The sequence below is a fragment of the Mchenga conophoros genome, linkage group LG4 (assembly GCF_057382185.1).
Source record: "Mchenga conophoros isolate Kocher_MC1m ecotype Shallow Benthic linkage group LG4, M_conophoros_male_GT1.1, whole genome shotgun sequence".
Lineage (NCBI taxonomy): Eukaryota > Metazoa > Chordata > Actinopteri > Cichliformes > Cichlidae > Mchenga > Mchenga conophoros.
In genome coordinates this window covers 24,519,124-24,532,386 of record NC_140529.1, presented here as the reverse complement: position 1 = coordinate 24,532,386, position 13,263 = coordinate 24,519,124, and the positions used below count along the sequence as shown (strand labels likewise).

Genomic DNA, 13,263 nt, shown 5'->3' with positions numbered 1-13,263 from the left:
CCTAGAGGTCAATGGAGCCAACCCTCACTTATAATCACACAGGACCACACTTATAACCAATTTGGACTTTAACCAACAACATGACCAATTCCCTAACAAACTACTTGAGCCTTTATCTCAATGCCTTGGGACTCTAACCCAGCATTTCTTTCATTTCCTTGGGACTCTAACCCAGCATTTCATACTTTTTCAACTTCATTAAAGACTCTTAGCCGACTTTAACTGCATAACACACGCGGATCCTCATCACAATCAAAACAGACCCTCTACCAGTAATTTCAGTGAGTAGACTTTAATTTAGTCATATCCAATTTGGCACACTTTGGAAATAATTCAACAGGTAGTGCCTTACCTTTAGATAAGCCGGCTTATGCCCACTCACGTCAGACCACTGGCTCGTGCCTGTCCGTTCGACAACCTCGGACCGTCCAAACTTTTAAATTCCACCCCAACACCACAGGACGAGCCCCAAAATGTTAAGGTTCAAAAATATTGGGGATGGAGACAAGAGAAAAACCACAATAACAACACTGGTCCGGTCGGGTTGAGTCAAACGATGATTTTAATGATCACACACGTGGGAGATGGAAACTGTATGCAGACAGCATCAGATCTCAAAATGGTGGAGCATTGCTCAAACTGTTATAGCCTCTGGTGCCTCCCCCTTATCATAAAAAGCCTAAACATTCACATGCTTTCTTTCACACAGCGCCTAAGCTACGACCTTGGCTCCCCGTTTATCTGCTCCTGCTGAGATGGGGCAGAAAACTCCAGCATATTCTGTTCTCTTCTAATCAGACAAATAAGGCGATGACTTTTCTGCAAACAGCATTTCTTATAACTCAGCAGTATAATGCATCATAAACAATATCATTCATTCACAACAAGTCAGCAGTTTAATGTAATGCAAATCAGTTTAACTAATGCAATAGTTATCAGCTTCTTCTAATTCAGGAGAATAATGCAAACTAAAACTACATAATAATTCACAATCTTTAATTAGGGGTATAACATGGCATAAAATAATATTATAATCTAACAGGTTCAAAATCACAACACTGGTCCAGGAGGGTTAAGTCAAACGATGATTTTAATGAACACACGTGTGGGAGATGAACACTGTACGCAGACAGCATCGATCTCACTCGAACAATACACAATCAGTTGTTTTTATACCATCAGGGAATGTTTATGACGCCCCCTCATGCGTCAAGCAGATACAATACATGCATAAGTTTCAAAACCACAAATGTTCTGGTGACGACTTTTGACACAGTGAAAAGAACGTCGCCTCCATCTCCATGCCAGGTGCCTTTCCTGTAGCACTCTCGCTTCTCCAAAACCTCAGGGCATGCTCTGCAACAAAAACTGTCAATTCTGCAGACTGAAAATGCAGTTGCAAGAAAAATATGTCTGAACTCTTACCTAGAAATGAATCTACCTAAGATGTGTGTGTATATGTCTCCCGATCTCAATTGCACTTTGTTTCACCTCTCACCTCACCTACTAAAACTCACAACCAGACAGAGGCCACTCTCATATGTGTAACAATCTACTAAAACTATATATGTAATATATTGAATAAATGCTTTAAATAAATGCCACTACTCAAAGCTTAATATTAAGATTATAAATGAATAAAAGATAACAATGAATAACCTGGTTATTCAAATAGCCTCATCCAGACAGCTCCTCAAAACAACCACCAAAAAATGCACACTTTACAGAGGAAACAAAGACATTTTAGAAGTACACTTCCTGACTTATTCTGAGTCATCTGTTACCAAGCAAATTCAAACGCAGCAGGTTGCTGAATACACTCAGGCCTTTATTCAGGCCTGTTTCTAGATTATATGTGATATATGTATTGTAAGCGTGTATGCAATCCTTCCATAGCTCTAGGCCACTTTACTCAATAGATCGGCCGGACATCGCGCCGGACGAGGCTTCTGACCATCAATTAACTGACCGAGCTTCAACTCTTTAATAAGCACCAAAATGCAATGTGTATAAAATGATTACAGTTGCTCCTGCAATGAAGGATTATCATATGATTATGATACCACCTCTAATACAGACTTTAATGTAATGTTAACAGCTTCGATAAATACTTTAATGCAATGCTGATTAATGCAATAATAAAGATGATGGTTATGAACAGTAGCAGTAAAATAATTTCTTTAATCCTACAGCATATTATCCTTACACCTTAAATGAGAATAATCTGAATTTTGCATTACAGTAACAATAAATTACTTTTGCATCCAATTTTTATTTCCTTTCTAAAAGAAACGAAGTCAAGAGCGCAGTGATGAAGAAATTCAAAAAGCGGAAATTAATTAAGGTAAATTTATAATCTGACAGCAAAATCTAAAAACAAATATCTTCTAAAACTGCCTCAAAAGTAAAAACTGACTAACAAAAATGTTCTCAGAATCACTTCAGTGAGGATCGTTTCAAAGTCTTCACAGTGAGCTCCAAAGAGTTCCTCAAAGGGGAGAATGTAAATCCAGATGTCAATGGTAGGTGAAGTCACTTTATGAATGAACATACAGTGACTTAAGGTATGTTTTTGTGTAACAGAAAATTTATTGCTCAGATTTATATTTCTTTTCAATTTTTTTACAGAAATACCAAAACTTAAGGAAATTTTGAAAAATCTGAATGACGCTCGTTCAGAGACATTAAACTATGTGTCTGGAGCTTATGGGATTCTGTCTTTGATTCAAGGGGCCAGAAGTGGAGAAGTGGTAAGAGCAGGCAATAAAGCCTATTCATTTTCTTAAAAGTCATAAAAATACGGAAAATAAAAATGTTCATAGCCACTAAAGTGTATTCATCTATTGTAAGATATCCTACCATTCACTGAAAATGTGGGATACTGGACATCATAAATCTATATGTGGTAATATATTAATAGTGACTGAATAAGGAGAGATAATTTGGAAGAACTGAATATTATTTATTGAGAAACAGAATTTGATGAAATAGTTATTTACCAATTAGACTCCAATGAACCAATGAGAGCACAGAAATGATGGGAGTTAGGACAGGACCCCGAGAGTCTGGATTCTTGGCGTAGTGAAGATGGTAGTTTGGATGGGGCTCTGACTTAAGGTTGAGGTGATGAAGGGGAGGAAGCAAGTTGTATGAATGAGAGTTTGAAATGCAGAATGACAAAAGATCATATAAAAGCACAGAGAACAGAGGATGATTGATTTGCAGAAGGCAAAAAATGATCAGACTAGAGTAATGAGTTCAATAGTGTGGAAAAATGGAAGTGACATAACGAATAGACAGAGGCAGACAAATGATGACAGACCTATCTGACTGAACTTATGCATGAGATTCCTGTTAAAAGCCTGGGTTTCTCAAGACCGCCTCAAAAATGAGTAAAGAACCATTATGTGATGTTTTACTGCTTTAAATAATGATCTTTCTTGTATTTCAGGTTGAACAAAAAAACGATGTGTGTGCAGTCCTTGAGGGAAACTTGAACATCCAACTTAATCGAGTCAAAAAAGCAATTGAAGACATTACAAAAGCTTTTGAACAACACCTACGGGACGGAGTTGAAAAATCCCAAAGTTTGTGTGAAAGAAAACTGAGGTCCTTCTTATACCCCAGTGTATGTGTTTTAATTACAACTGGAACAAAACCTCAGGATACTTTGTGACCATGTGTTTAAAAAAAATTAAAAATTCTGTTTTGTTTCAGAAAACAAGTGGCAGATCTTTTCACAAGACACTAAAGTCTGCAGTTAGGAATGTTGGCATCCAGAAACCAAGGATAGGAAAACCTAAAGACCTCAACATGATATTAGCGTCTTGTTTGACTGAAAGCATTGATGAAAAATTCAGAAAGACCTTCCCGTGAGAATAATCTAATTCTGAACAGCACCAATATGTACAACAATACATGTATCCAAATTGCACTATATCATAAACTTGCTAATACTGCTATTATAAACCACATCTTTGCCCCATTCAGAAACGACCTAAAATGTGGAAATTTCAATGGGGCCATTGATGCGTTTTCACTCAGCACTGATTCACTGATTGAAAAGTACAAAAATGTCGAACTGCAACTGACATTTCTCCAGACCGAGGTAAAAGAACTTCTCTATCCATGAACCTGTTAGCTTAGCTATTATTAGAAAGTCATTCAAACACTGAACTTGTGTTATTTTACCTTAATGCTGTTTTAAATAATGTTAATCTGTATTTCATGTTTCTAAGGAAAAAAAAATGAAGACAAAGCTCAACAAAACCATCCTCACACAAAAGAAATTGATCTACAACAGTCTGACAGAGACAATCAGGAGTAACATGAAAGGATGCTACAAAGGTAAGAAAGAGGTGAATTACCTTATTTTTTGCACTATAAGGCACACTTAAAATCCTTTAGTTTCTCAAAAATCCGGTGCGCCTTATGTATGAATTCTGGTTGTGCTTACTGACCTCCAACCGTTTCATGTGGTACACGGCATTCAAAAATCTGTCAAAAAATGTTTTAGTACGACTTTGGTAAGCTACGAAGCCGCACCGCTTGATGGATTGTCTGAACACTGCGGCTACCGCAGTCAGGAGCCTCACAGAGTAATCTGGGCCCAAACGCCGCTTCAGGTTCCAAAGTCAAACAGTGCAGCATCACTGAGAATTAAAAGCTGTCTGAATTCTTTCATCTTTAATAAAATGGTCACTGTCGCTGCTTTTCCAGGTGTAACAATTAAGTTTAACATCCAGACATCCATGAAAACAAAATTTATCAAATTTAACTGGGTTAGAAGTTTGCAGGACGTTAGCTCACTAGTTTCCACCTAAATGTGATATACCATGTTCTGACTGAGAGATTTCTCAAAAAATCAAAACGTATAGCTCTGCTATCACTTCAGACATAAATGAAGAGAGAAAACTAAACAGCAGTGACTTTTGTAGGGTTACTGAATGTTGAGAAGTGTTAGGTGAGGGCTAGTTCTTTTAGGTTTAGCAGCTAACAAGATGGTGTATCGGTCAGGATACAGGAAGGAGGACAAGATGCTTCCACTTTGCTGGATTGTCACCGCCGTAATAAAACTGTAATAACAGTTTTATTACAAGCTGTCTCACTCTAGTCTAAACCACAGTATTCTAGTACATTTCCACTGAGAGATGATTCCCTGTTATCTACTTCTACAGACAACTGTGAGCGAGAGTCTCCAACATTCTACCACTAAAGGATACGTAGTCTAATGCCTTTATTATCAGGGCCGTGTCCACTTAATACTACACTATACAGTTATATGACATTTTGGTTAATATAAAGCATAGCATTGAGGCGCTTCAGGTAATTTTCATTTTCACATTTCACATACGGAAGTGGAGGAACCAAGAAGAATGAGTTGAGTAAAGTTTGACTTATCTTACTGTTTTGTTTTGCTTAATGCGCCTTATGATCCGATGCGCCTTATGGTTAGAAAAATTCGGTATTTCTATTCAACTGTGCATGAAAATGATTGTCTCCTTGTAGAAGCAGCAGCATTTGAAGGAGCAGGCTCCCTGAAGAGGATGAGGGACACTATTGAGAGACATGTGGAGTCAAAGATGGACATGTTTGAAGAGGCAAAAAATGCCATGTTGGAGCAGTTGAACGATTTGAAGGTTTTTTTTTTCCAAGCAGTCTTGAAACATATCAAACCAATAATTTATCTCTTGTCCAGTTATTCTTGGATTCAATAGTTGCCTATTTAAAAAGTAACAAAGGTTTTGATGATAAATTAGGAAACTGTCCTGAGGACACTGGAGGAAACCATGGAGGATTCCATTGAACACTCACTCAAGACTGAGGCCTGCTCACTGCCAGGTAAACAGAATATATAAAGTATTAGGAATCCTCTCAATACAAACACTAACAATAAATATTTAATAAAAACAAATACTTTGTTTTTAGATGTTTTGGAACATCTTGAGATGGTGAAGAAACACTGTGATGAACTTAATGGCGATCAAGATGAAAAAAAGTAACCACACTGGGTAAATCTTAAAATGTCACAAATTGTTTAAAAGGCTGTGATCATGAACTATTTTTCTGATTATTTTGAACAATGTTTTTAGTGCTGTTAGCATTAATCATGTTAATACACGTCATCAAAGTTAACACGATAAACATTTTTAATGCACTCAACCCATCTGTAGTGCAGAATAGACAAATTTCGGACAAACTGCCTGAAATGCATTGACAGAAACATTCAGAGGATTTTGAGTCAGAGTGTTGTCCAGATGAGTTAATTATTAATCGTATTAGTCGTGATGACGGCGTTAGCGTGAACTTCTAACCCCTCACAGGGACTAATCTTCGTTAACTCGTTAACGGGGATTTGCCAGTTTTGACGTGTTAACATGGATCGGTTCACGTTAACGAGATTAACGGTGACAGCACTGGTTTTTATTTAAATTTAACTGATCCATCCAGCACCCATTTTTCATTTGCTCCACAGAAACAGCTGAGGCCTGATAACCCACAGGACATCCCTGAGGAAACACTGATTAGAGACACGAGGTCTTTACATATTATCACAGTAATATTTGTTTTGCTCTCTTTTAATGTTGTGTTGATGTGTACTTTTGACTTTTTAATGAATTTTATAGAAAAAGCATCTTGAATATTATAGATATCAATTAAAACTGCTAATATTAAGGTGTTAATCACGAGGGTCTAAATCATGTTTTGATTTCTTTCTTTTTAAAAATTTGTTGTAGTTTTTAATCCCTTATAGCAGAGCGTGAAGACATGTAATGCATTCTCCATTCAAACCTGAGATTTATGATTTTAATTGTAAGAGTCTGAGATTACAGTTTCCAAAAGCATTTTGATTTTTTTGCTTGTTTTAAATATCATAATTTAATGTTTTAAGTTGACGTGTATACTGTTGGTTCATTGGGATGGGAACATTTATTTTAATGTAAGTGCTTATCAGTTAAACATTGAGCCTCATCCAGCACTGAAAAGGTACCAATTTTACATCACAGTTCTAATGACAAATACTTGTTTGTTGCAGTTATACAATATGTGTACATGACAAATAGTGAGAAATGGCTCTAAGTAAAGCTGTAGGAAATCATCAGCTACTTCTGTCATCTCCCTGCCATTTTGCTTTTTCTGGGTTTGGAATTATTGGTGAATATATTACAGTTTGAGTTTAGGTTTAGGTTGTTTCTTTGTTATTTTTTGTTACGTTAAATGTTTAAAATTTTAATTACTTCTGTGCATATTGTTAAATTCCTGTTTTGATTTTTGTCTTCAGTAATTCTCTCGTGTTTCTTCCACCCACCATACTTTATTTCTTCATGAAACAGTTCATTCACGTTTAGCATTTACTGTCATGTTTCCTGTAACCTTAGTGATGTCATTACAAAAAGGTACTAAGGTGCTTCCTTTATTACACTGGTGATACAAAGATATTTACATCTCATAATTTTAAGTGACCATACAGTTGTTGAAGAAAAAGATGAACCAAACTGAGATTGTTGCATAGAGCATTTAAATGTTAATTAATCCAGCACACTGTGATGCAGCTAGTATATCATTTAGTTTTCTTGCTTCATCTGTACTGATTCTAAAAGAATGCATGCATTTGATATTGTATACTGTTCAATAAATCTTACGTGCAAGAAAATATTTTTTGTAATTATTAGATAGAAACAGTTTTTTTTTTAACCCAGATCTTTTTACCCTAAAATCACCAAAAAATTGATTGCATTGCGTGACAAACATACAGTGGTGTGAAAAAGTGTTTACTCCTTTCCTGATTTCCTATTTTTGTGTTTGTCATACTTCAGTGTTTCAGAACAGCAAACAAATTTACAAATCAAACAAAAATAATACTAGTAAAGACAAAATGGAGTTTCTAAATGAAGGTCCCAAAAGGTTGATTCTGTTCATCTGGACGTAGCGTCAGAGGGAGAAACATCCTTATCCAAGTGACTTCTTCAGTCTCAGCTGACTGCAGGTTTCTCCAACCTTATAAACAGCACATTGCACAAGGACTGAAACTAGCCCACTGAATAAACAATGGACTGCGAGGTCAGTTTCTTGATCATTAATATGCAAATTGTCATGACCATTGATTAGTTGCCTTGAGTACCAATCACAGACTTTGGGAATGTCTACAATCACAGCATTGTAAGATGGCGAAAGATGTACCCTTAAACCCCCTCCTCGATTCAGAGATGATCTTTGCCTTTTCACGTAAATGCCCTCCTCGACTCCCCATTCAAACCAGCGTTCCTTCCTAAATCCCCCGTTTGAGGATTTGAAACATTAAAATGTGACAAACATACAAGAAAAAAAAAATCAGGTAGGTGACAAATACGTTTTCACACTACTGTAGTTTTAAACACTACACAAAAATTACTCTACAATCTAAAACTAAGGACATTTTCTGTATATCAGTATTTTATTTTTGTCCTTATTATATTTTATTTATGATGTTTTACATAGTTTGTGTAAATACAGTAAATTATTTTTAGAGATTTTTGAAAAATAAACATGGCCACTGTTAATATTTGGCTTTATTACATTATAATAGGCCAGAATTAAATATCTAAGTAGGATCCTTGTTTGAAACCATGCTGAACGTATTTACTGGGTCATGAAACATCGGTAAAGCAAACAACAGAAAAGAAGCTCATGTCAAAAACTTATGGCTAAGTTATAGTTAAATTATAACCTAGCTAAACTAACCTAACTGTATTGTGAATTAAATTCAATGAAAATTTAAATAATTTCAGATTTTATTCTGGACATTGAAGAAAAAAGACAATCTGACATTTTAAATGAAATAAATCATCGTTTAAAAGACACACACAGCAATGTGGGAGAAAAACATCAATGCTGAATGCTACAAGTGCACAAATATGAAGTCAGTGTGGTGCTGCAGTGAACGCATCAGTTCACACAATATTTCAGAAATACTATTTCATTAAAATGTCTTATATTGTTTCTTGGTCTTGTAAATTTATTTTTCTTCAGTCATTTCTGAAACAAAGTCCACACTGAATGCCGGCTGTGCATCTGTGGTCGTGTGAAGCTACATTAATGTAACAGCATGCCAGAGTGTAAACACAGATATTTATCCTTTTTCCGTTTCATTAGGCATTTAAACCAAATACTAAAACACCCTGATACGACTCAGAGTCAGACTCAGAGTACTATACATTTTATAGTACACTTAGCATAAAGAACAAAACAATGCACGAACTGGTAATTAAAGCCCTTGAAGGAATAAATCATATACATTAAAATATTGTATTTTCAGAACAACTACATTATGTGACTGTCTGTGTGCAACTTACAGCTATAAGCACTTGATATAAAATATATGCATGCTAAAACATGACAGACAACAAAGGCAGAGTACTCAGGCACAGAAATGTTTTTACGTGTTTTCAATTGAGCTTCTTGTGGCTCACATTTAACTACAGCTACTTATTCTTTTCTTCATCATAACAATCAGCTGTTGAAACTAATAATTTCGGTGAGTAGCAACAGTGACCAACAGAAACCAACAGCGCTGTGATCGTGTTTTTGTGTGTGAATACATTCATGTGAATTTCCAAAGCTAACTGAAGGACAATCATGTGGTTAGCAGGTCACAGGTCGGGGCATGTTTTGTCATGAATTAGCCCAGCGAGTGTTGCTTCTTCAGGTTCTCCGAGCGCTTCACCCTCTCCTCTGGGGTCTTTCTGTACCAGCTCCTAAGAGAAAAAAGTCACACTGTGGTGACTTTAATTAAGTCAAAAGCAGGGTGTGTCTGAAGACTGCTACTTTTATTAATATGTGACAAATGATTTTACAATTCTAATTAATTAATAGAAAAAAACATTTAAATCTTGGTGGACAATGCACTGAGAAAGAATGATTATCTAGAAAATGACTTCAGGAAATGGTTGTGTTATAAAGTTGTTTTACAATCTGGACCAGTACAGACTTGCCCCTGACGGTTAAGTTGTCCTGGGGGCACAAATTGTTTGTCCTTGGCTTGGCTTCAAGATTCCAGGAAAGGGATACTAAATGTATGTAAATAACGTCTGGGGAATATAATCCAGAAATTACATAGAGGGAAACACAAAATGAATTAAAAAGTAATAAAATCCCACAGCCGTGTCCCACACCTGTTGGTAGCGGGGCATCTGGCTTCTGCTGCATCTTTCTAGTCTGTGCTGGAGATTCACCAACCCTAAAGAAGTACCACATGCACCACTGATCACTGGATCTCAGCAGCATTAATGTAAAACATGTGTTTCTATTTCTATGTCTTACTACTTTTTCCTGTCTAGAGACCTCTGTGTGGTAGCAGAAAGAGCCACTCTCTCTTTGGTGCACTTGGCTTTCTCCTGTAGGAGTGAATGTAGTTTATAGTTCATGAAAAAATATTCAGAATACTGAAGATGTCAGTGATCTTATCTTTTTTCCTTTTCATAAGGCATTTTAACCAAATACTAAAACACTTTGATATGACTCAAAGAACTGAAAACCAGTGTTGGGTAAGTTATTTTAAATTAATAACTTAGTTACATTACTAGTTACTTCTATCAAAAGTAACTCAGTTACTTCAAGTTACTCGGTACTTTCAAAGTAACTAGTTACTAGGGAAAGTAACTTTGGTTTTACTCAGAATTCTTGTATTGATGTGTTGCTTCCCTAACTGGATACCCAGCAAGGATGCCAGTCTTCTAGCTTGCTTACATGTTAGCACTGTCTAGCCACAATTGCACTGTGCCACCTACCAACAGAAAGGAAAAAATAATGTGCATATTACCACGAGAGAAATCCCAGGCCTGGACCGTCGTCGACTTCTGCCATGATTCTAGCCTACGTCACAGCATCACGTGTGCTTTTTACGTCCAACACGGAAACTGCAGTCGTGGTACTTTTGATTGTACTCGGTACTCGGAAATTCTGCCTTCCGAGTAGGAAGATGTAGGTAACTCCAGACTGCAGATGAGCTGCATACAGGGCTGGACTGGGACAAAAAATCAGCCCGGGCATTTTGATTAGAGACCAGCCCACCACTATAATAAAAACCTTTGAATGAAAACAAACACCGTTGTCACAGTGATGTACACTGTCTTGTTGGTATATATGTATCAGTCTAATAAACTTAAACCTACACCATCCTCCCTATTCTGGTATTCGAAACAGTACTTAGCTGAAACCCGAAGCCTGCTTGGTCGCGTTAACCTCTTGAACTATCTACAACACATGGTGGAAACCTGAAATTAAGACAGAGGAGACTAAGAGGTGAGACATGATCATTACTGAATATTAAAAATAATAACTGACAGATTTAGTGATATTTTCATAAACTATTTATTTACCACATCAATTAACAGCATGGCAGGGCAAAATGTTTTTTCTAACATGGCAACCTTTAAAAAGTGAAAGGAGACAGAAGGTGAGGAAGAATAACACTTCATTGACTTTTTGATGGCATTTTACACACAGTACTGGTACAGAATCTAGAAAATGTGGGACATATACAACATATACAGTACTTACTTCTGAAGAAATTATAATGGGACCCTGAAAAAAATGACTATGTACAATAATGGATATCTATACATTTTACAACTGATGAAAACATTGGTTGTAAGGTTCAGGTAATTATTTATTAAAAGCTTGACATTTTAAATGAGAATAAGAAAGAAAAGTATTTCTTTTTGCTCCCTTTTCCCTGTTAATGCATTACCTGTCCCCAATGGCAAAACTTTGGTAGAGCTGCCTCTGCACAGTTACCAGCTGTCAGCTACATAAAAAAGGATCCTGGTGTTATTTGTCTCTCAGAAACAGTTCACAACTTCCCTTCAACTCATTCATGTCACCTAAAAGGTAAACTTGTTTCTCCATCACCTGTTCAGCTCTGATGATTCAGTAAGGACATCTCCTGGTTTCATCTTCATGTTTCCCTCTCACCACATATCCAAACCGATATCATGACCATTTCTGAAACAAAGTCCACACTGAAGGCCTGCTGTACATCTGTGTTTGTGTGAAGCTACATTAATGTAACAGGATGCCAGTGTGTAAACAAATATCTTTATTTATATGTCGAAAACAGGTTTGTCTAAAGACTGCTACTTTTATTAATATGTGATTAAGATGTTGTTAGATTTGTAATTAATTATCAAACAGCAACAAAAAAGAAACATTTAAAGCTTTGTGGAAACTGAGCTGGGAAAGAATGGTTATCCAGAAAATTACATCAAGCAATGGGGAGGGATGCAGCAGATTTTGTGGATGCAGCTGATGGCAACATCAATGAACTCACAGACTCTGTCATTGGATATATTGGAAAGTGCATGGATCATACCATCACAAAAACCACTGTCTGCATATATCCAAATCAGAAACCCTGGGTAAATAAAGATGTTCGCGCCAAGCTAAAAGTGCAGACCTCTGCCTTTAACTCCGGGGATGCTGATGCATATAAAGCAGCCAGGTATGACCCCCGAAAGTTCATAAAAAAGGCCAGAAAGGACTGCAGGGACAAAATGGAGTCCAGCTACCACAGCTTTGACACCAGGCGACTGTGGAATGGACTGCGCTGCATCACTGACTAAAAGAAGGACAACACAGGCAGTGTTCAGCCCATTGCATCTCTCGCAGATGAGCTCAATAACTTCTATGCTCGTTTTGACGCAGACAACAGAGAGCAGATCCTCTACCCTCAGGAGGACAGTGAGGCTGTAACTTTAACTTGAAAACAGAAGCTGTGAGATGGACTTTTAAAAAGGTCAATCCTCACAAAGCTCCAGGACTGGACGGCATCCCAGGGCGGCTTCTCAGAGTGTGTGCCGACCAGCTGGCAGAGGTGTTCACCAACATCTTCAACCTCTCCCTGAGGCAGTCAGTGGTCCCCACATCCCTCCAAGCATCCACCATCATTCCTGTTCCCAAAAAATCAGTGGTCTCCTGTCCGAATGACTACCGTCCTGTTGCACTGACATCCGTCATCATGAAGTGCCTCAAGCAGCTGGTCAAAGGTCACATCTGCTCCTCCCTCCCTGACACACTGGACCCTCTTCAGTTTGCCTATCGGACAAACAGAGCCACAGAGGATGCCATCGCCCTGGCAACGCACACCACCTTCACTCACCTGCAAAAAGTGAATACATATGCAAGGATGCTCTTCATCGACTACAGCTCGGCATTTAACACCATCATCCCCTCAAAACTTGCCACAAAGCTCGTCGACCTTGGGCTGGGAACACCGATCTGCAGATG

The 13,263-nt window shown here is 37.3% G+C and overlaps 1 protein-coding gene across 1 annotated transcript in view; it reads left to right on the top strand.

The window, feature by feature from the left end:
* LOC146576135 (nuclear GTPase SLIP-GC-like) overlaps positions 1–7,633 on the top strand; it is a 41,938-nt gene extending 34,305 nt beyond the window's left edge. The window contains exons 12-22 of the mRNA XM_085271192.1: positions 2,290–2,344; positions 2,435–2,522; positions 2,629–2,750; positions 3,452–3,628; positions 3,718–3,872; positions 3,991–4,108; positions 4,239–4,347; positions 5,509–5,639; positions 5,760–5,841; positions 5,929–6,011; positions 6,476–7,633. Of these exons, the coding sequence (XP_085127318.1) occupies positions 2,290–2,344; positions 2,435–2,522; positions 2,629–2,750; positions 3,452–3,628; positions 3,718–3,872; positions 3,991–4,108; positions 4,239–4,347; positions 5,509–5,639; positions 5,760–5,841; positions 5,929–6,002 (1,111 nt within the window). The 3' untranslated portion in view covers positions 6,003–6,011; positions 6,476–7,633. The remainder of the gene's footprint in view (positions 1–2,289; positions 2,345–2,434; positions 2,523–2,628; positions 2,751–3,451; positions 3,629–3,717; positions 3,873–3,990; positions 4,109–4,238; positions 4,348–5,508; positions 5,640–5,759; positions 5,842–5,928; positions 6,012–6,475) is intronic.
* Positions 7,634–13,263: the final 5,630 nt, after the last annotated feature.